At 39.5% G+C, this 13,763-nt stretch overlaps 1 protein-coding gene across 5 annotated transcripts in view; it reads right to left on the bottom strand.

The window, feature by feature from the left end:
* Window positions 1–2,757: 2,757 nt before the first annotated feature.
* The window catches only part of SNTB2 (syntrophin beta 2), a 74,675-nt gene continuing 63,669 nt past the window's right edge, over window positions 2,758–13,763 (bottom strand). For 3 of the 5 annotated variants that reach the window (XM_086351485.1, XM_086351486.1, XM_086351484.1), the window contains 2 exons: window positions 11,535–11,719; window positions 2,758–9,822 (listed from right to left, as the gene is read on the bottom strand). In XM_086351485.1, coding sequence (XP_086207611.1) covers window positions 9,730–9,822; window positions 11,535–11,719 — 278 coding nt within the window. In that variant the 3' untranslated portion in view covers window positions 2,758–9,729. The remainder of the gene's footprint in view (window positions 9,823–11,534; window positions 11,720–13,763) is intronic. The other 2 variants (XR_015145651.1, XR_015145650.1) reach the window with 1 other exon arrangement.

Raw genomic sequence — 13,763 nt, 5'->3', positions numbered from 1 at the left:
CCACGGCCGGCACTGCAGGCCGCCGCTTTCAGCCGAGGCTGTGGGACCAGGGCGTGAGCAAAGGGGCGTGTCGGGGGAGGGGCGAGACTGCCCCCAGGGGGCGGGGCCAGAATAGGACCGGAATGAAATCATCAAGTCCTGAATCCCACTTGGAATAAAACTTCATCTGTTGGGCAAGTTTTTCTCTCACAATAAGCCTGACTTCTCAGAGCTTTGGGTTTCTGATGTTTAATTAAAGTTTTTAATTAGTATCTACCTTGTCTGCCTTTTAGAGGAAATGAATGAGCGAGCTAATGTAAACACTGGGTCTTATTAGACCCTGTTTACTGTTATTAAGATGCCAGTGGCTCTGTCTAAAGCCAGTTCTGTTTTCCTTTGTATTACTTTTCTCCCTAGGAAAGTGATTTTCTTAGGTCTCCAAAGCTAGGGGCTCTATCCAGGAGATCTTAAGCATAGCAGATTGGTTATTAACAGAAGCGCAGCGTGTTTAAAAACCAATAGGAAGAATCCAGTAAAGAAAGCTAGCCAATGGGAATGGGACCAAAGCCTAGGTGGGTGGATAGGCTGCAGACGGTAAAGTGGGAGCTGAGAAAATAGATGCCTACCTTGGCTGGGCAGAAGATAACAAGACGTTAGGAGAGTGCCTTTGGATGGCTTCTGTTTTCTTGGTGAATTAGAAGAAACGAGAATCTTCTGATAGAGGGAGAGAAAGTGGAAGGCCTGTGGTTTGAGGAGTAAGGATGGTTTGAAATCATTTCAAGTGAACAAAGCTGGTAAAGGGTGGCAACTCTATAAATGTATAGAGGTGACAATTTGTGTATCTGTTAATCCCAAATTCCTGTCATCCCCCTTTCCTGCTTTAGTAACTGTAAGTTTGTTTTCTATGTCTATGACTATTTCTGTCTTGTAAATACATTCACTTGTACCATTTAAGATTCCACTTATAAGTAGTTATAAGTAGTATATCTGTCTTTCTCTTTCTGACTTCACTTTGTATGATCATCTCTGTTGTTGTTGTAGTATAGTCTATAAGTTGTGTTTGACTCTTTTGTGACCTCATGAACTGTAGCCCTCTAGGCTTCTCTGTCCGTGGGGTTTTCCTGGCAAGAATACTGGAGTGGGTTGACATTTCCTCCTCCAGGGGATCTTCCCGACCCAGGGATCAAACCCTCGTTTTCAGCATTGTGGGTGGATTCTTTACTACTGAGTCACCTGGAAGGTACATGATCATCTCTAGGTCCATCAGCTTCATCCATTTTACTGCAAATGGTATTATGTCATTCTTTTTTATGGATGAGTAGTATTTTATTGTATATATGTACCACATCTTCTTTATCCATTCCTCTGTCAACAGCCATTTAGGTTGATTCCATGACTTGGTTATTGTGAACAGTGCTGCTATGAATATTGGGGTGCACGTATCTTTTCAAATTACAGTTTTCATCTTTTCTGGATATATGCCCAGGAGTGGGATTGCTGGATCATATGGTAAATCTATAATTTTTTTTTAAGGAACCTTCACACTGTCCTCTACAGTGGCTGCATAATTTGTTCTTTCTCACACAGCACTTTACTATATTGGGTTCTGATTACGCTGAGAATGTGACATTTGTTGTAAACCCAAGCTTGGACCAGTAAGTCAACTCTGCTTAGCCCATACAACTTCATAAAATCAGACTGGCTCATGCAAGGAATGGGTTCTGAGCAATTTGTTAAGGAGCTTCTTGGTTGACAGCAAGAACCGTGTGGGGAGGAGGAATAAAAACAAGGTTTAGGTTTGTAACACTTTGGAGAGGTAGGGCCAGGGCAAAATTATGCTGAGATATCACATAAAGTGATTGATACCAAAATAAATAGAGCACTGAGCTCCTAGCAAGATTCCTGAGAAACTCTTACCTCACTTTGCTCTGTGCAACTGAATGTATGATAAAGCTCAGATTGATCCAGTGACTAAGTTCCCATCACACAGATGGTCAGTGGTAGAACTAAAACAAAAACTAAGTTTTTAAGAGTTTGGAGTTGCCCTAAATCTGTTTAAAAATGGCACCAGAAGAGGCTAAGATGTGACAACCAAACACATGTGATACGGGATAGGATCCTGTGCCGGGAAGGAAATGGAGACATTCATTGTTGGGAAGACTGGCACCATTAAATGGGGTCTGTAGATGGGTGGCAGTGCTGAAGCAAAGTTCACTTCCTGATTGGGAGGGCTGTAGGGTGGCAGTACAGGAGAGTGTCCCTGTGTTTGCAAAGTACACACTAGAGAATTTAAGGGTGATGGGCAACATGTCAGAAAAAGAGGACAGGGTAATGCAACAAATGTGGCAAAATGTTAACAATCAGGAAATTTGGGTGATGGGGATGCAGTTATTTGTATTTTTTTTTTTTTTTAAGATTTACTTATTTTTGGCTGCACTGGGACTTCATTGCTGCACTTGGGCTTTCTCATGTTGTGGTGTGCAGGCTTCTCATTGCAGTGGCTTCTCTCGTTGCAGAACAAGGCTCTAGGCACATGGGCTTCAGTTGTTGTGGTGCATGGGCTCAGTAATTCCGGCTCATGGGCTCAAGAGCACATGATCAGTAGTTGTGGTGCCCTGGCATGTGGGATCTTCCCGGGTCAGGGATCGAACCTGTGTCTCCTGCATTAGCAGGTGGATTCTTTATCACTGAGCCGCCAGGGAAGCCCCTTTGTACTGTTCTTAAAACTTTCCTGTAAGTTTGAAACTATTTTAATATTAAAAAGTGAAAAAACAAGTCTAAAAGCAATTCTTTTATTTACAGTATAAAGGTTACAAAGGTATATATGTATTTATATATATAATACCCTTAAGTTACAAACTTCATTGTAATGTACAATGCTCTATGTTGATGTGCAACTCAAGGGAAAGTGTTGTCTATGCATTATACTTACAGAGTACACATAAAGCTTTTTCATTATTAAGAACAAAAATACTGCCCTGTTTTACACCATGGGTTTGGATTTGGTAGTCTGGTAATGCCAGAAGACTTGAGACCTAAATTTTAAACAATACTTAAAAAGAAGTCTTGTTGAAATGCAGGATTCCAAAAGGAAGGAAAAACCAGAATATCACATACTTTTAACTCCTTGTAGAAGTGTTATCTTAGCTTTCTAGGTCTTAATACTTAAAAAAAATGAGAGTTGTGCGGGACAGAATACATACAAAAGAGTATAATCAGAGTTTGCACAGATCAGTCAAAACAGGCCTTTATAGGTGGTGTTTTGCCACATTAGTTTCTAAAAGACCTTGGGTCTGATACCACAAAGGAAACAGATTCTTTGGGTACCTAAGTCTTATCATACTGAACCCATCAGTGTTACAGTGTTACCCAGACTTTAAAACATAACACTGGAGTCCAAACTAGAGAAAAACAATCGGAAATTGGTTCTTATGATAGAGAAGATTTGGTTTAAAGTATGAAGAGTGTCATCAAGATTGATGACTGTGCCAAACCCCAAACTTGTAGTTTAAATCACTTCTTTTCCTCTAAATTCTATTAATTCACAAAATAAGAGGTGAGAAAATGTAACTGACACCCACCTGAACAGGACTGAGATAGATGGAAAGAACTTCTTCCAACCTAGGCAGAACAGACATTCACACAATACATGCTGGTTCCAACAGAATCATTAGCACCTGATTGTCAAAGGGGGTGGTACAAAGTGAAGACCAAGACATTATAGGGATGACCTAAATTCTGTGCACAACTACAGGACACTGAAAATCGTGGAGAAGGAGCCCAGGAGACTGTGTTCCCTATGCCGTTCCAGTCACTAACATTTCAGCGCCTTTCTGGGCATGACAAAGGCTGTGGCCGAAAGGCTGCCTCTAGTGATGGATGGGAAGCAGCCTGGATAGAAAGGGACTGACATTGAAGGAAAAAATGGAAAAACTCATGCAACCTCCCTTATTCTTGTAAGGTGCCCTTTTTACTGAGTTTGAATGCCCAAGTGTTCTAGATTAAGTGAAATTTTGCTAAGTTTTAAATATCTTCATTATTTTGATTTCTCAGATGAAGCAACAGCCTATCTACCACATGTAAGGAGTTTGAGCAAATGAGATGTTTAAAGGCTGTAAGTGTGGAAATGATTGGATCAGCAGAATCTACAAAGGGGAGTAGATAAAATATACCTTGATCTCTTCTGTTGATAGGTAAGTATTTCTTTAAAAAGACTTTCTCATTGATCCACTTAGGGCAATAGAGCTTACTTTTAGTTGTGATTTGCCTTACTAAGAATATTCTACACTATTCTCCTTCCCAAACTTAAGTCTGATTTTGCATTAAGTAAAAAAAAAAAAAAAAAAAGATGCATGATGAAAAGACCAACCTTCTTAAATGTGCTTGGAGTTCTTTCATGCTGGTGTGGACCAATGACTGAGCATCCTTTTAAACACTTTCCAGTTTGCCAGGTGAGCAGAACTGGAGGTTTACTTTGGTAAAAATATGGGGTGGTTAATGACTTAACCTCTGACTGATAAATAGATGGCATGGTATGACTGAGAAAAAATGGATGAGGTGTTGCTTGAGGGCAGGAATTTTCATTTGGACCCTTCAGAGTGCCTGTGAAGAACTGCACATGAATAAATGCTTATTAGATGAAAGAATCCATGAATTAATATATAATTAACTAGATTTGTCATTTCAAAAATTTCTCTAGGGCCCCAAAGAACCTTTTGTCTATCCATTAGGGACTTCTGTCACCTTAGAAGAGGTGATAATCAGGCTCCAAGGGTCTATATGGGACTAGGATAAAGATGGACTCAAAAAATTTTGCATTTGTGTCAATGGCATGGAGCTAAGATTATTATTAAACTGAGCAAAGTACTTCCAGGACTCAGAAGTTAGAAATATACCAGAATACCTAATTTTACAATAAAATGAAGTATCATTTCTCTGTTACATCTTTTTAGTTTCAACCCATCTATTTTGTGGCAATTCAAAGATTACAGGTCATATGATAGACTTTTGTTGAATACAATCAAATGTTCATTGGAGAGCAAGCAATAAATGGCATATTTGTGCATTATATCAAGGGCAGATTTACTTTTAAAACCAGAATAAGCTTTGGTTCAGTCAGCTAAAGTGGAAAGTAAGAACAAAGGTGACAAGAAATTCAGCTCAAGTTGATGAAAGAAGAAATCTTGTTAAGATACTTTTTAAAGTTAATACATAGCAACCATTCTTCCAGTTGGCAGTTTAGCTAGTGTTGAAGAGACAGATGTGTTCTATGTGTCTATTAATTGTACCTTAACTGGAAATTACTGATCTGCTAGAAGTATGTTTGTGTGTGTGTGTGCTTTAGGGAAAGGGTTTCAAATCAACCACCTATGTAGTCTATTACTAGTGTAAAATAAATTTCACTTAATATCATTTACCATAGAAGTAGCTATATTGCTCAAAAACACATAATCCTGATATACAGCATAATTATTTTAGAATTGTCTGTCATCACACATTTAATGAGTGTCTCCATGCCCAGCACAGTGAAACATATAGCTTAAAAAGGTGGGCAGGGGTGGGAGGACTGCTGCTGTCAGTTTTTAAAGACAGTATGCATAACAAAATAATTCTAGATCACCAAGCAATTAAAGTAGGGACATAGAATGGTAGAAAATGACAGATTCCTCTACTTTGATCTAATGGAGGGAAAAAAGCCATGATAAGAATTCATATTTAAATGAAAGATATTTCCAATAGGATGTAGTACCACTTGGCATGTAATATATCTGATAGACATCGGTAAAACAAATGAATATGACTATAATCAAATACAACTTAAAGTTTAAGCAGAATCCCAAGTCAGTCTCTCTTCCTTACACAGATATGCAGATCTCAGTATGCTTTGAGACAAAAGAGATCTAGCATTTTACTTCTTCATTGGATATTGGGGGGGAAAAAATGACCTTTGGCTTTCTAACCAGCCATTTCATTCACGGCATCAATAGTGGATGGCAGTGACATGGAAATGTATGCTGGATATTTGGATGGTTTAAATATTATGTACAATCAATAGCTTATAACCAGTGAAAATAATAACATAATTCAGCGTGTCTAAGATATAAGAAAAAAAAAAAAAAGCAGAGAAAGTGCTTAAGTCTACAGGTCTTCCCTGAAAACTTCAAAAATGTTTATAACTTTTTAAGTAGGTAGGGCTTTTAATAGATTTTGCATAGCAGCTTACAATTTGAATTTAAAAATATGGATATAAATTAAACAAGAAGACTGGAGGTTCTCTCAAAATTAAAAACAATCCATTATAACTTTTTCTCAAAAGTGAACACACTTTTGTCCATCAAACCATTTACAGTGAAATGTAGTCTTGTCCAGATTCCACACAGCTTAAATTTTTTTTAAAGAGTAAATTTTGGTTTATTAGCTAAGTGCATGTAATCAGCTGAAAAAAGCTTTGTTACCATTCTGTTAGGATGATAAATTAAGAGAATAATCAGTAACAACTTTAATTATTTGTTGGTCAAAGAGATTTTTCCACTTATAAAAATATAGGAAATAAACACTTTGATCTCGCCTGCATGCAATAATTTTCAATAACTTTGAGTACAGATGACAGGAACAGGCACTATCAGACTTCGCCTAGCCTAAAAGGTGCTAAAACATGGCTTTAAAATAGGCAAATGACCTTCAAAGTAATATTTTTTATTCCTGTACATGTCCCAATATTTAATCTGAAACTTTTCTAGGTAGGTGAGTTTACAGTTATGACTACCTAATAAATACTGTATAAACATACATTAAAGTATTTCTTCATATAAAAAATCAGATACTAATTTCCAGGTAAGGTTTGTTTGAAGACTTGAGGAAAGGACTCACATTTTCCAGAAAAAGTATAATTGAGCCTTTTCTTCCTTTCCTTTTATTTTTGGAGAGGGAGGGGAGAAGTTTTAGAGAATGAGGAGGAGGAAAGCTCACACCCCAGCTGGCTGCTTGTAGGCATCTGTGTGGAATGTGGAGAAGACGTCTACACCCTCAGGTGGGTCCCGAGGACACAGGACAGGTCCATCAGAATGAGGGATGCTACTCTGCGGCTCCCTTCCACTTGACACAGGGAAGCCCACCACATCCTCAACAGTCTTCCTAGTTCAAAATGAAAGAGAAATGAAAAGCCAGCTGTTCTAGAAAAGAGGTGAAATATCAAAACTGCCTATCTGCAGTTACTATTTGAAGATAATTTGCCACATTTTGGCATCTTGATACAAAATACCTATTTACCAAGGCTGTCTCATTGATAAAAAGCACTTCATTTGTGGTATGAGAGTCCCACAAACATACTTACTTGAAGAACAACCTGGTTACCCATGATTGGAAAGCTGCTGACATTTGTTAAACAAGCAGCTGAAGGGCTCTTGCTCGTGTGGGTGCTTGTGGTCAAAGGAAACCCCCCATACACTTTCATTTCGCATCAAGACTCAAAAGATGTTAAGAAACCCTAGGGATCTTGGTGCTGTGACAGTTAAAGCTTGAGCAAATGAGCCGAAATGCACACAATGCCTTACCTCTCCTGCCCACATTTAAATCACACCTCTTTAATAGATCTTTTTCATATAAGGAATGAGCAGTGTGGCTCAGAAGTTCCCCCAGAAAAAATTCTCAGTGTCTTATTAGCCTTTCATACTAACACAGAAAACCTCACCAAATGGCTTTGCTGCGAAGTCTATGACTGTATTGTTCAACTTCTCAGATTAATAATACTCTCACTGCAAAAAGCGTCTAAGCTCACTTATCTGAGGGTATTGTGTGTTGACATTCTGCTTCTGGAAATCTTAGCTGGATCTTCAAGATATTTTCTTTCTTCTCTGACTTGCAACATATCCCAGATGGAACCAAACTTAGATTTATGAAATTTCAAAACATAAGAAAAGCTCTTAAAAGTTATATTCTAGCCTAAATTTTAATTTCCAGTTTTAAGTAGAACATTTTGGGGACTGGAGTTGGGAGAAGAACTGACTTATGGGGCGGGGGAAGACAATGAGTTTACAAAGTCTAATTTGAACCGTCTCTGCTCATTGGTCTGCTCTATGTCCTCCTGTCTATAGGTTTGTCTGCACTCAAACCAAATAGCTCTTTGCAAATAGTACATCTGTGGGTGTTTTTTTTTCTTTCTTTCTTATCTTTGGATTGCTATCCTCCAACACCCTCCATAGTACATACATCCTCTATGGCATTCCTGATGACTCTAGTAAATGAGAACTATTCCTAGACCCTTCCAAAGACAGCACAGAGGACAGCCAAGTCAATGCTATCTTTTCTTTTGGATCTGGGGACTGTACTAACCTTGACATTTTATATAGCTATTATACTGTTGTAAATGGTTTCAGATATATACCTCCTTCATAATTAGGAAAAAGAAGCTGAATGCGATTCTCCGGTACCGCAGAACCAGCACCTTCGCTGCTGCTGTGGTCTTCCGATGACACATCTGGTGATGCTGAGCGAAGCCCAGGTAGCTGTTCCATGATCTCGTTGCCCTGCCCACTGCAGGAGGCGTCACTGAGCCAGCAATGAGTGAGCAGTGCTGACGGATGCCACTCTGCTGCCCCAGAGGGAGAGAGCCTGGGCTTGGATCCTGCCTGGGCTCACACAGCCCAAAGCGATGTGACACGATGTTTGCGCGGAAGGTATGCTGGCTTCACTGATGTGTACTCTTTAAAACAAGCTGGCTCTACAGGATTTATCTTGCTTCAAAAGATCTACCAGGAAAAGATACCACACTAAGGAAACCCACCTCAAAGACTGTTCCTCAAAATTAGAATAGATGACTTCCCTGGAATGGCAGTGATATCCAGTTATTCAAACAGTGACTAATAAAGCTCCATTAACCCTCACCAAAGGCACATTTGGTCAGCAATAAAAAATGGCTTCAGCTAAAATGAGGATTTTCTTTTAAAAGAAATCTCATCCCCTGGCTCCTACCAAAGAGAAAAATCAGAAAATCCTAAAACAAGCAAAACTTTGCTTTCAGAGCAGTGGTTACCAACTTGCTCTTCAAGTTGGTCACTACTAGAAAGGGAGTGGAAAGCAAGGCAAATCAAATCTCCTAAGTTCTAAGTCCTAAAGTGAGCACTTAGGTGTGACAAAGCCAGTGATGTGGCGGGATGTGATGGTCAGGGTGGGATACAGGGAGAGCCAGGACATGTGAAGAACCCTTTGGTGATGCAATTCAAGGACTTTCGAGGGTAGGAGGAGTAAATAAGGACAGTAAATTCCAACCAAATGTCTAACCTACACAGAGTGACCAAGAAGCCCAGGCTGCTGCAAACTAGCACCTGTGAAGGGATGGTTGTTCTAAGTAAGTGGTCAAGGTTAAGCCTGAAACAAATTCTACTGGAAGGAGGAGAAGAAAACTTAGATGTTTGATTACGCTCAAAATGAAAAAGAATGAGCCACCCTTCTTAGCAAGGGAAATAAACCTAATTACTTAGAAACCACATTAGGAGACTAGACAATAAATTAACAGATTCATTTTGGAGCTTATTAGAGTCCTAGAATTTCTGGCCAAGGTAGCTTGTAAAAGGCAAGCTCTTCTTTAAACACGGTTACATTTCAGCAGTGATTTGCAGGTCCTTGTCAAGGCACTGTGCTGGAGGAGAGAGCAAAGAGCTTTCTTTTTGTGCTTTTTTTTTTTTTTTTTGAGGTGTAAATACTTCTTATGACATTCAAGGCTCTTTAACTGATTTTTTTTTTTTTTGCTGCTCATACAAGCAGTCCCATGCGAGTGACTTTGGCCGACAAGAATGTGTGCAACACAAATACAATCGGCTTCGGACAGGAGTGCAGGTCCATGGTCTGTGGAGAAAGGACATTAATTATCACTACTATATAGAGATGCTTTAATACACAAACATGCAAAGTAAACAAATTTGAACATGATATTCTACTTTAAAAAAAAAGATTTATTCATTAATTTTTTGCCTGTGCTGGGTCTTTGCTTCTTGGAGAAGGAAAACTTTCTCTGGTTGTGGCGAATGGGGGCTACCCATCCTTGTGGTGCTTGGGCTTCTCATTTCGGTGGCTTCTCTTATTGCAGAGCATGGGCGAAAGAGAGCATGGGCGAAAGAGAGCTTGGGCGAAAGAGAGCTTGGGCTTCAGCAGTCATAGCTCGCAGGCTCTACAGTGCTGGCTCAGTAATTGTGGCACACAGGCTTAGTTGGTCCCTGGCATGTGGGATCTTCCTGGACCAGGAATTGAACCTGTGTCCCTTGCATTGCAAGGTGGATTCTTAACCACTGGATCACCAGGGAAACTACTTTTTTGTGTTCTACTTTTTAAAAAGAACTTGGGTAAAGGATGTGCCAGATTTATGGCCACACTTGGGCAATTAGAGCTGCAAATGGAAATATACTCAGAAGTAAGGCTATCCCATGGCATAATTAAACACTAGCCTGAGAGTTCACATCCACAATTAGGACACTATTAGTGGTGTACTAGCTTCCACCATGCCAGGTAGGAAGAACTTAAAAGTAGAAGAGGTAAAGAAAAGAGGAATATCCTATATGGAAACCAGTAACTGTAAGTATATTTCCCACAGGGAATCAGTGAATGCAGCTGAAGTGTGATCATCTATTAAGATTTTTGACACCCCTTATCAGTTTGTGGTGGGAATGGCAAATCTTGAAGCTAGTTGGGAGGGCTAGCTATACCTTCCTAAGCTCAGGCCTCTAATTTGGACAGCTGACATCCGATGAACAGGCTTCAACAGGCTTTTGAAGTCCATGGCTATCCATAGTTTCCTAAAGGTTCATCATTTAAAAGATTACTAGTCACAGTTTTCTCATTTGGAGTTTGAACTATATTATTCCTAAGATCTCTGTGAGTTCTAAAACTTCAAGATTCTGTTTTCCAAATTTATACCTGTTGTGACTATATCAATAGACATAAGATTTCACATGTAAGATAAAACTTGAACTACTGGCTCAATACCATAAGACATAGAGGCATGACTTTTTGAGTCCTTTATCATAATTTCTGGTTTCTGAAGTACCCTCGACACACTTCTCTTGTTCTCCAAGGGGACTCAAGAATTCCTGTGGGTATTTCCTTTAAAGGACAAGGAATTCAAAACAGATGATGGGTGTATGGACATATATTTGCATTTTTTTTTCTGACCAGCAGAATTTCTATAGCAACTAAGTCACTATTACTTTTAATTCTTATCCCAACAAATTGCTGATAACAGCAATGGATAGAACTCATTTATTAAAGTGCGCCAGGTTTAGTATTTTATATCTTACATTTGACAAAAGCCTGTTTCTTATAAGGTTATCTAATTTTTCTTGCTGATATTCAAACAAAACTTTAAAAAGGCAATTATTCCCTAATGTGGGGAAAACACAAAAAACCCCAAAGCCAAACCCATGCATCTTTGAAACGTGAAGAATTTCCTTGGCTTCAAATGGAATATTAGATGGTAAGTCCATAATTTTCTATAACAAGAGGTAAGAAATGATAAGAAAGAGAATACCTATTAGAATAAACATGTTTTTCAGAAACATGCTTACCAGTTCTCCTTCGGGACCACCAAAATCCAGATACAGATTTCTGATGCCATCATCAGCAGACATTTTCAGCCTTTCGAAGGGGTAGCGGTATAAGATACTACTGGAGCCTCCATTTTCCCTGGAGATAGTGAACCCACTTTCATAGTGGATGTTGAGTTTCACCTCTTGGCCATTTAATGTGCAGCCTATTGAAGACAAGCAACAGACATCACTGATGAAGTTTCTACTTCAGTTACGAGAGTGACAAAGGCTTCTTCTGACTTCAAACAAGGGAAAAGGGAAAAGAAGTTTTCTGAGAATATGTGATACCTAACCTATTTGGAATGTCCTGAAGTGAATTCTGTTTTGGTCACTCAAGTCAACATCTTGATTGCGATGAGGAAGAAATTACCATAACTTTACTTGACATCTGATCTGATTCAGTTCAATTCAGTGAGTATCAACTGAACACTGTGTGGACAGGAGGCTGTGTGTGGTGCTGGAGAAGTAAGAGGCATGGTCTCTGCTCTCAAGACCTCATAAGTGACAGGCGTAGACGTGAAATCCCTAACTGCTTAAGGTAAAGGGTATAGAATAGGACTAAATACCAAACTCAATAAGGCCCAAGTTGAGGAATGGTTTCCTGGAGGAATGGGACTTGAGAAAGGCCCAAAAATGTGGTCAAACCTGACAGGCAGTGAGGAGTAGGAAGAAGGTTTCGAGTGCACAAGGAGGAACAGCCAAATGAGAAAAGGCAGAGACACCTTTCAGGGGCAGTAACATGGTTGGTAGTTGGGAAGTCACGCTGTCAGTCCTACCAAAGATAAAATTCGAAAAGATACGTCTGAATTGATGGGACCAAAAGAACTGATCATCAAGACCGGCAAATGTCTCCTGTCAAGACTGGTGAAGTCCAAGTTTCACCAACATTTAAGCTGTTTTATTGTTAGTACAGGGGCTACTGGTGAGAGGCCCTATGCCCCATAGGAATTAACACAGTCCTCTGAGAGCCGAGTTCATCATCACTCAAAGGGCCAGAGCCGAGAGAGGAAGAATGCTGTGAGCAGGAAGAATGGTTCCCAAACAAGCAAGTCTCATACTCAGACCAATGTATCCTCTCACTGGACATGAAAAACATGCAGTCAAGGCAGCTGGCATGTTCAAGAAATAAGGAAAAGGAATAACTCACAGAGGAGAGTTTTGCACAATGAACTCTGAATATTAATTACTTCAGAAAAGGAGCCAACAATTTAACAGAAGAAAGTGGTAACATGCATCTGAAGGACATGCTGGCTTATTTATGTCTGTGTATACATGTGTATGTGCACACCAAGCACACACATCCTATTAAAGGTGTAACAGACTAAGCGCCTGCACCACGCATGAGGACATGCACACACGCACATTTTAAAGAAATACTGGTTCTTGCAGAGTGATTTGCTTTCAGCCAGTTTAGTATGTCTGGAAAGCTCTAAATACAGAATAAGTGATTAATAAGTATATCAATTGACTTGAACTGTGGAAATGAAAAGTATTACCAAGGTAAAATATTGAAGTAGAGCTGTGAATGAGAACAAAAAAATTCTAAATTACCAAAAAACAAGTTTCTTTTGTCCATTTAAAAATATAAGGAACCAGGTGGTCCTTATTTTCTCTCTATTCAAGCCATTTGTATTTAAACAATTGTGAGCCAAAGACTGAATAGATTTTGCTTTCCTGTAATACGAAGTTTACAGACACCAAAGGAACAACACGAAACTAAAAAATGTTCAAAAGCCACATTGTACTCTTTGTTTTGGGAAGCGTATCTCTCCAGATACTTGAAGATATGGTGACCCTATGTGCCAGTACCAGACCCCTGGGACTCCACACAAGGACACAGGGCATCCAGCCTGTCCAACTGAAGACTTCTCCATCCCAGAAATCACATTCTGTGGCCAAGACAAAAACCAGAGCCCCAGAGTCCTTAATGTAGTGACCAATCACAACGGGTGGGAGACAGCAAGTGAGAAAGACAGTGCGGTGTGGTGACTTTGGTCAAAATCCAAGGCGGGATCTAGTCATTGGTGTCATCGCTTGAACCATCATTGTGGTTGTAAGGAAAATACAGAGCACGTCCTAAACAGCTGAAGAATTGTTACAACACTGAAAAAGCTGTCTGGTGTCACTGTTAGAAGATGGCCCATGGAAATGCTGCTCATGCAGTTATAAAGCCATAGAGACCCCTCACTTTCCAAAAGCAACGGAAAG

This window comes from Bos grunniens, chromosome 18 (genome assembly GCF_055505025.1).
Source record: "Bos grunniens cultivar Pamir isolate PY7600 chromosome 18, Bosgru_T2T1.0, whole genome shotgun sequence".
In the NCBI taxonomy this organism is placed as follows: Eukaryota; Metazoa; Chordata; class Mammalia; order Artiodactyla; family Bovidae; genus Bos; species Bos grunniens.
This window is presented reverse-complemented; position numbering and strand designations above follow the sequence as displayed.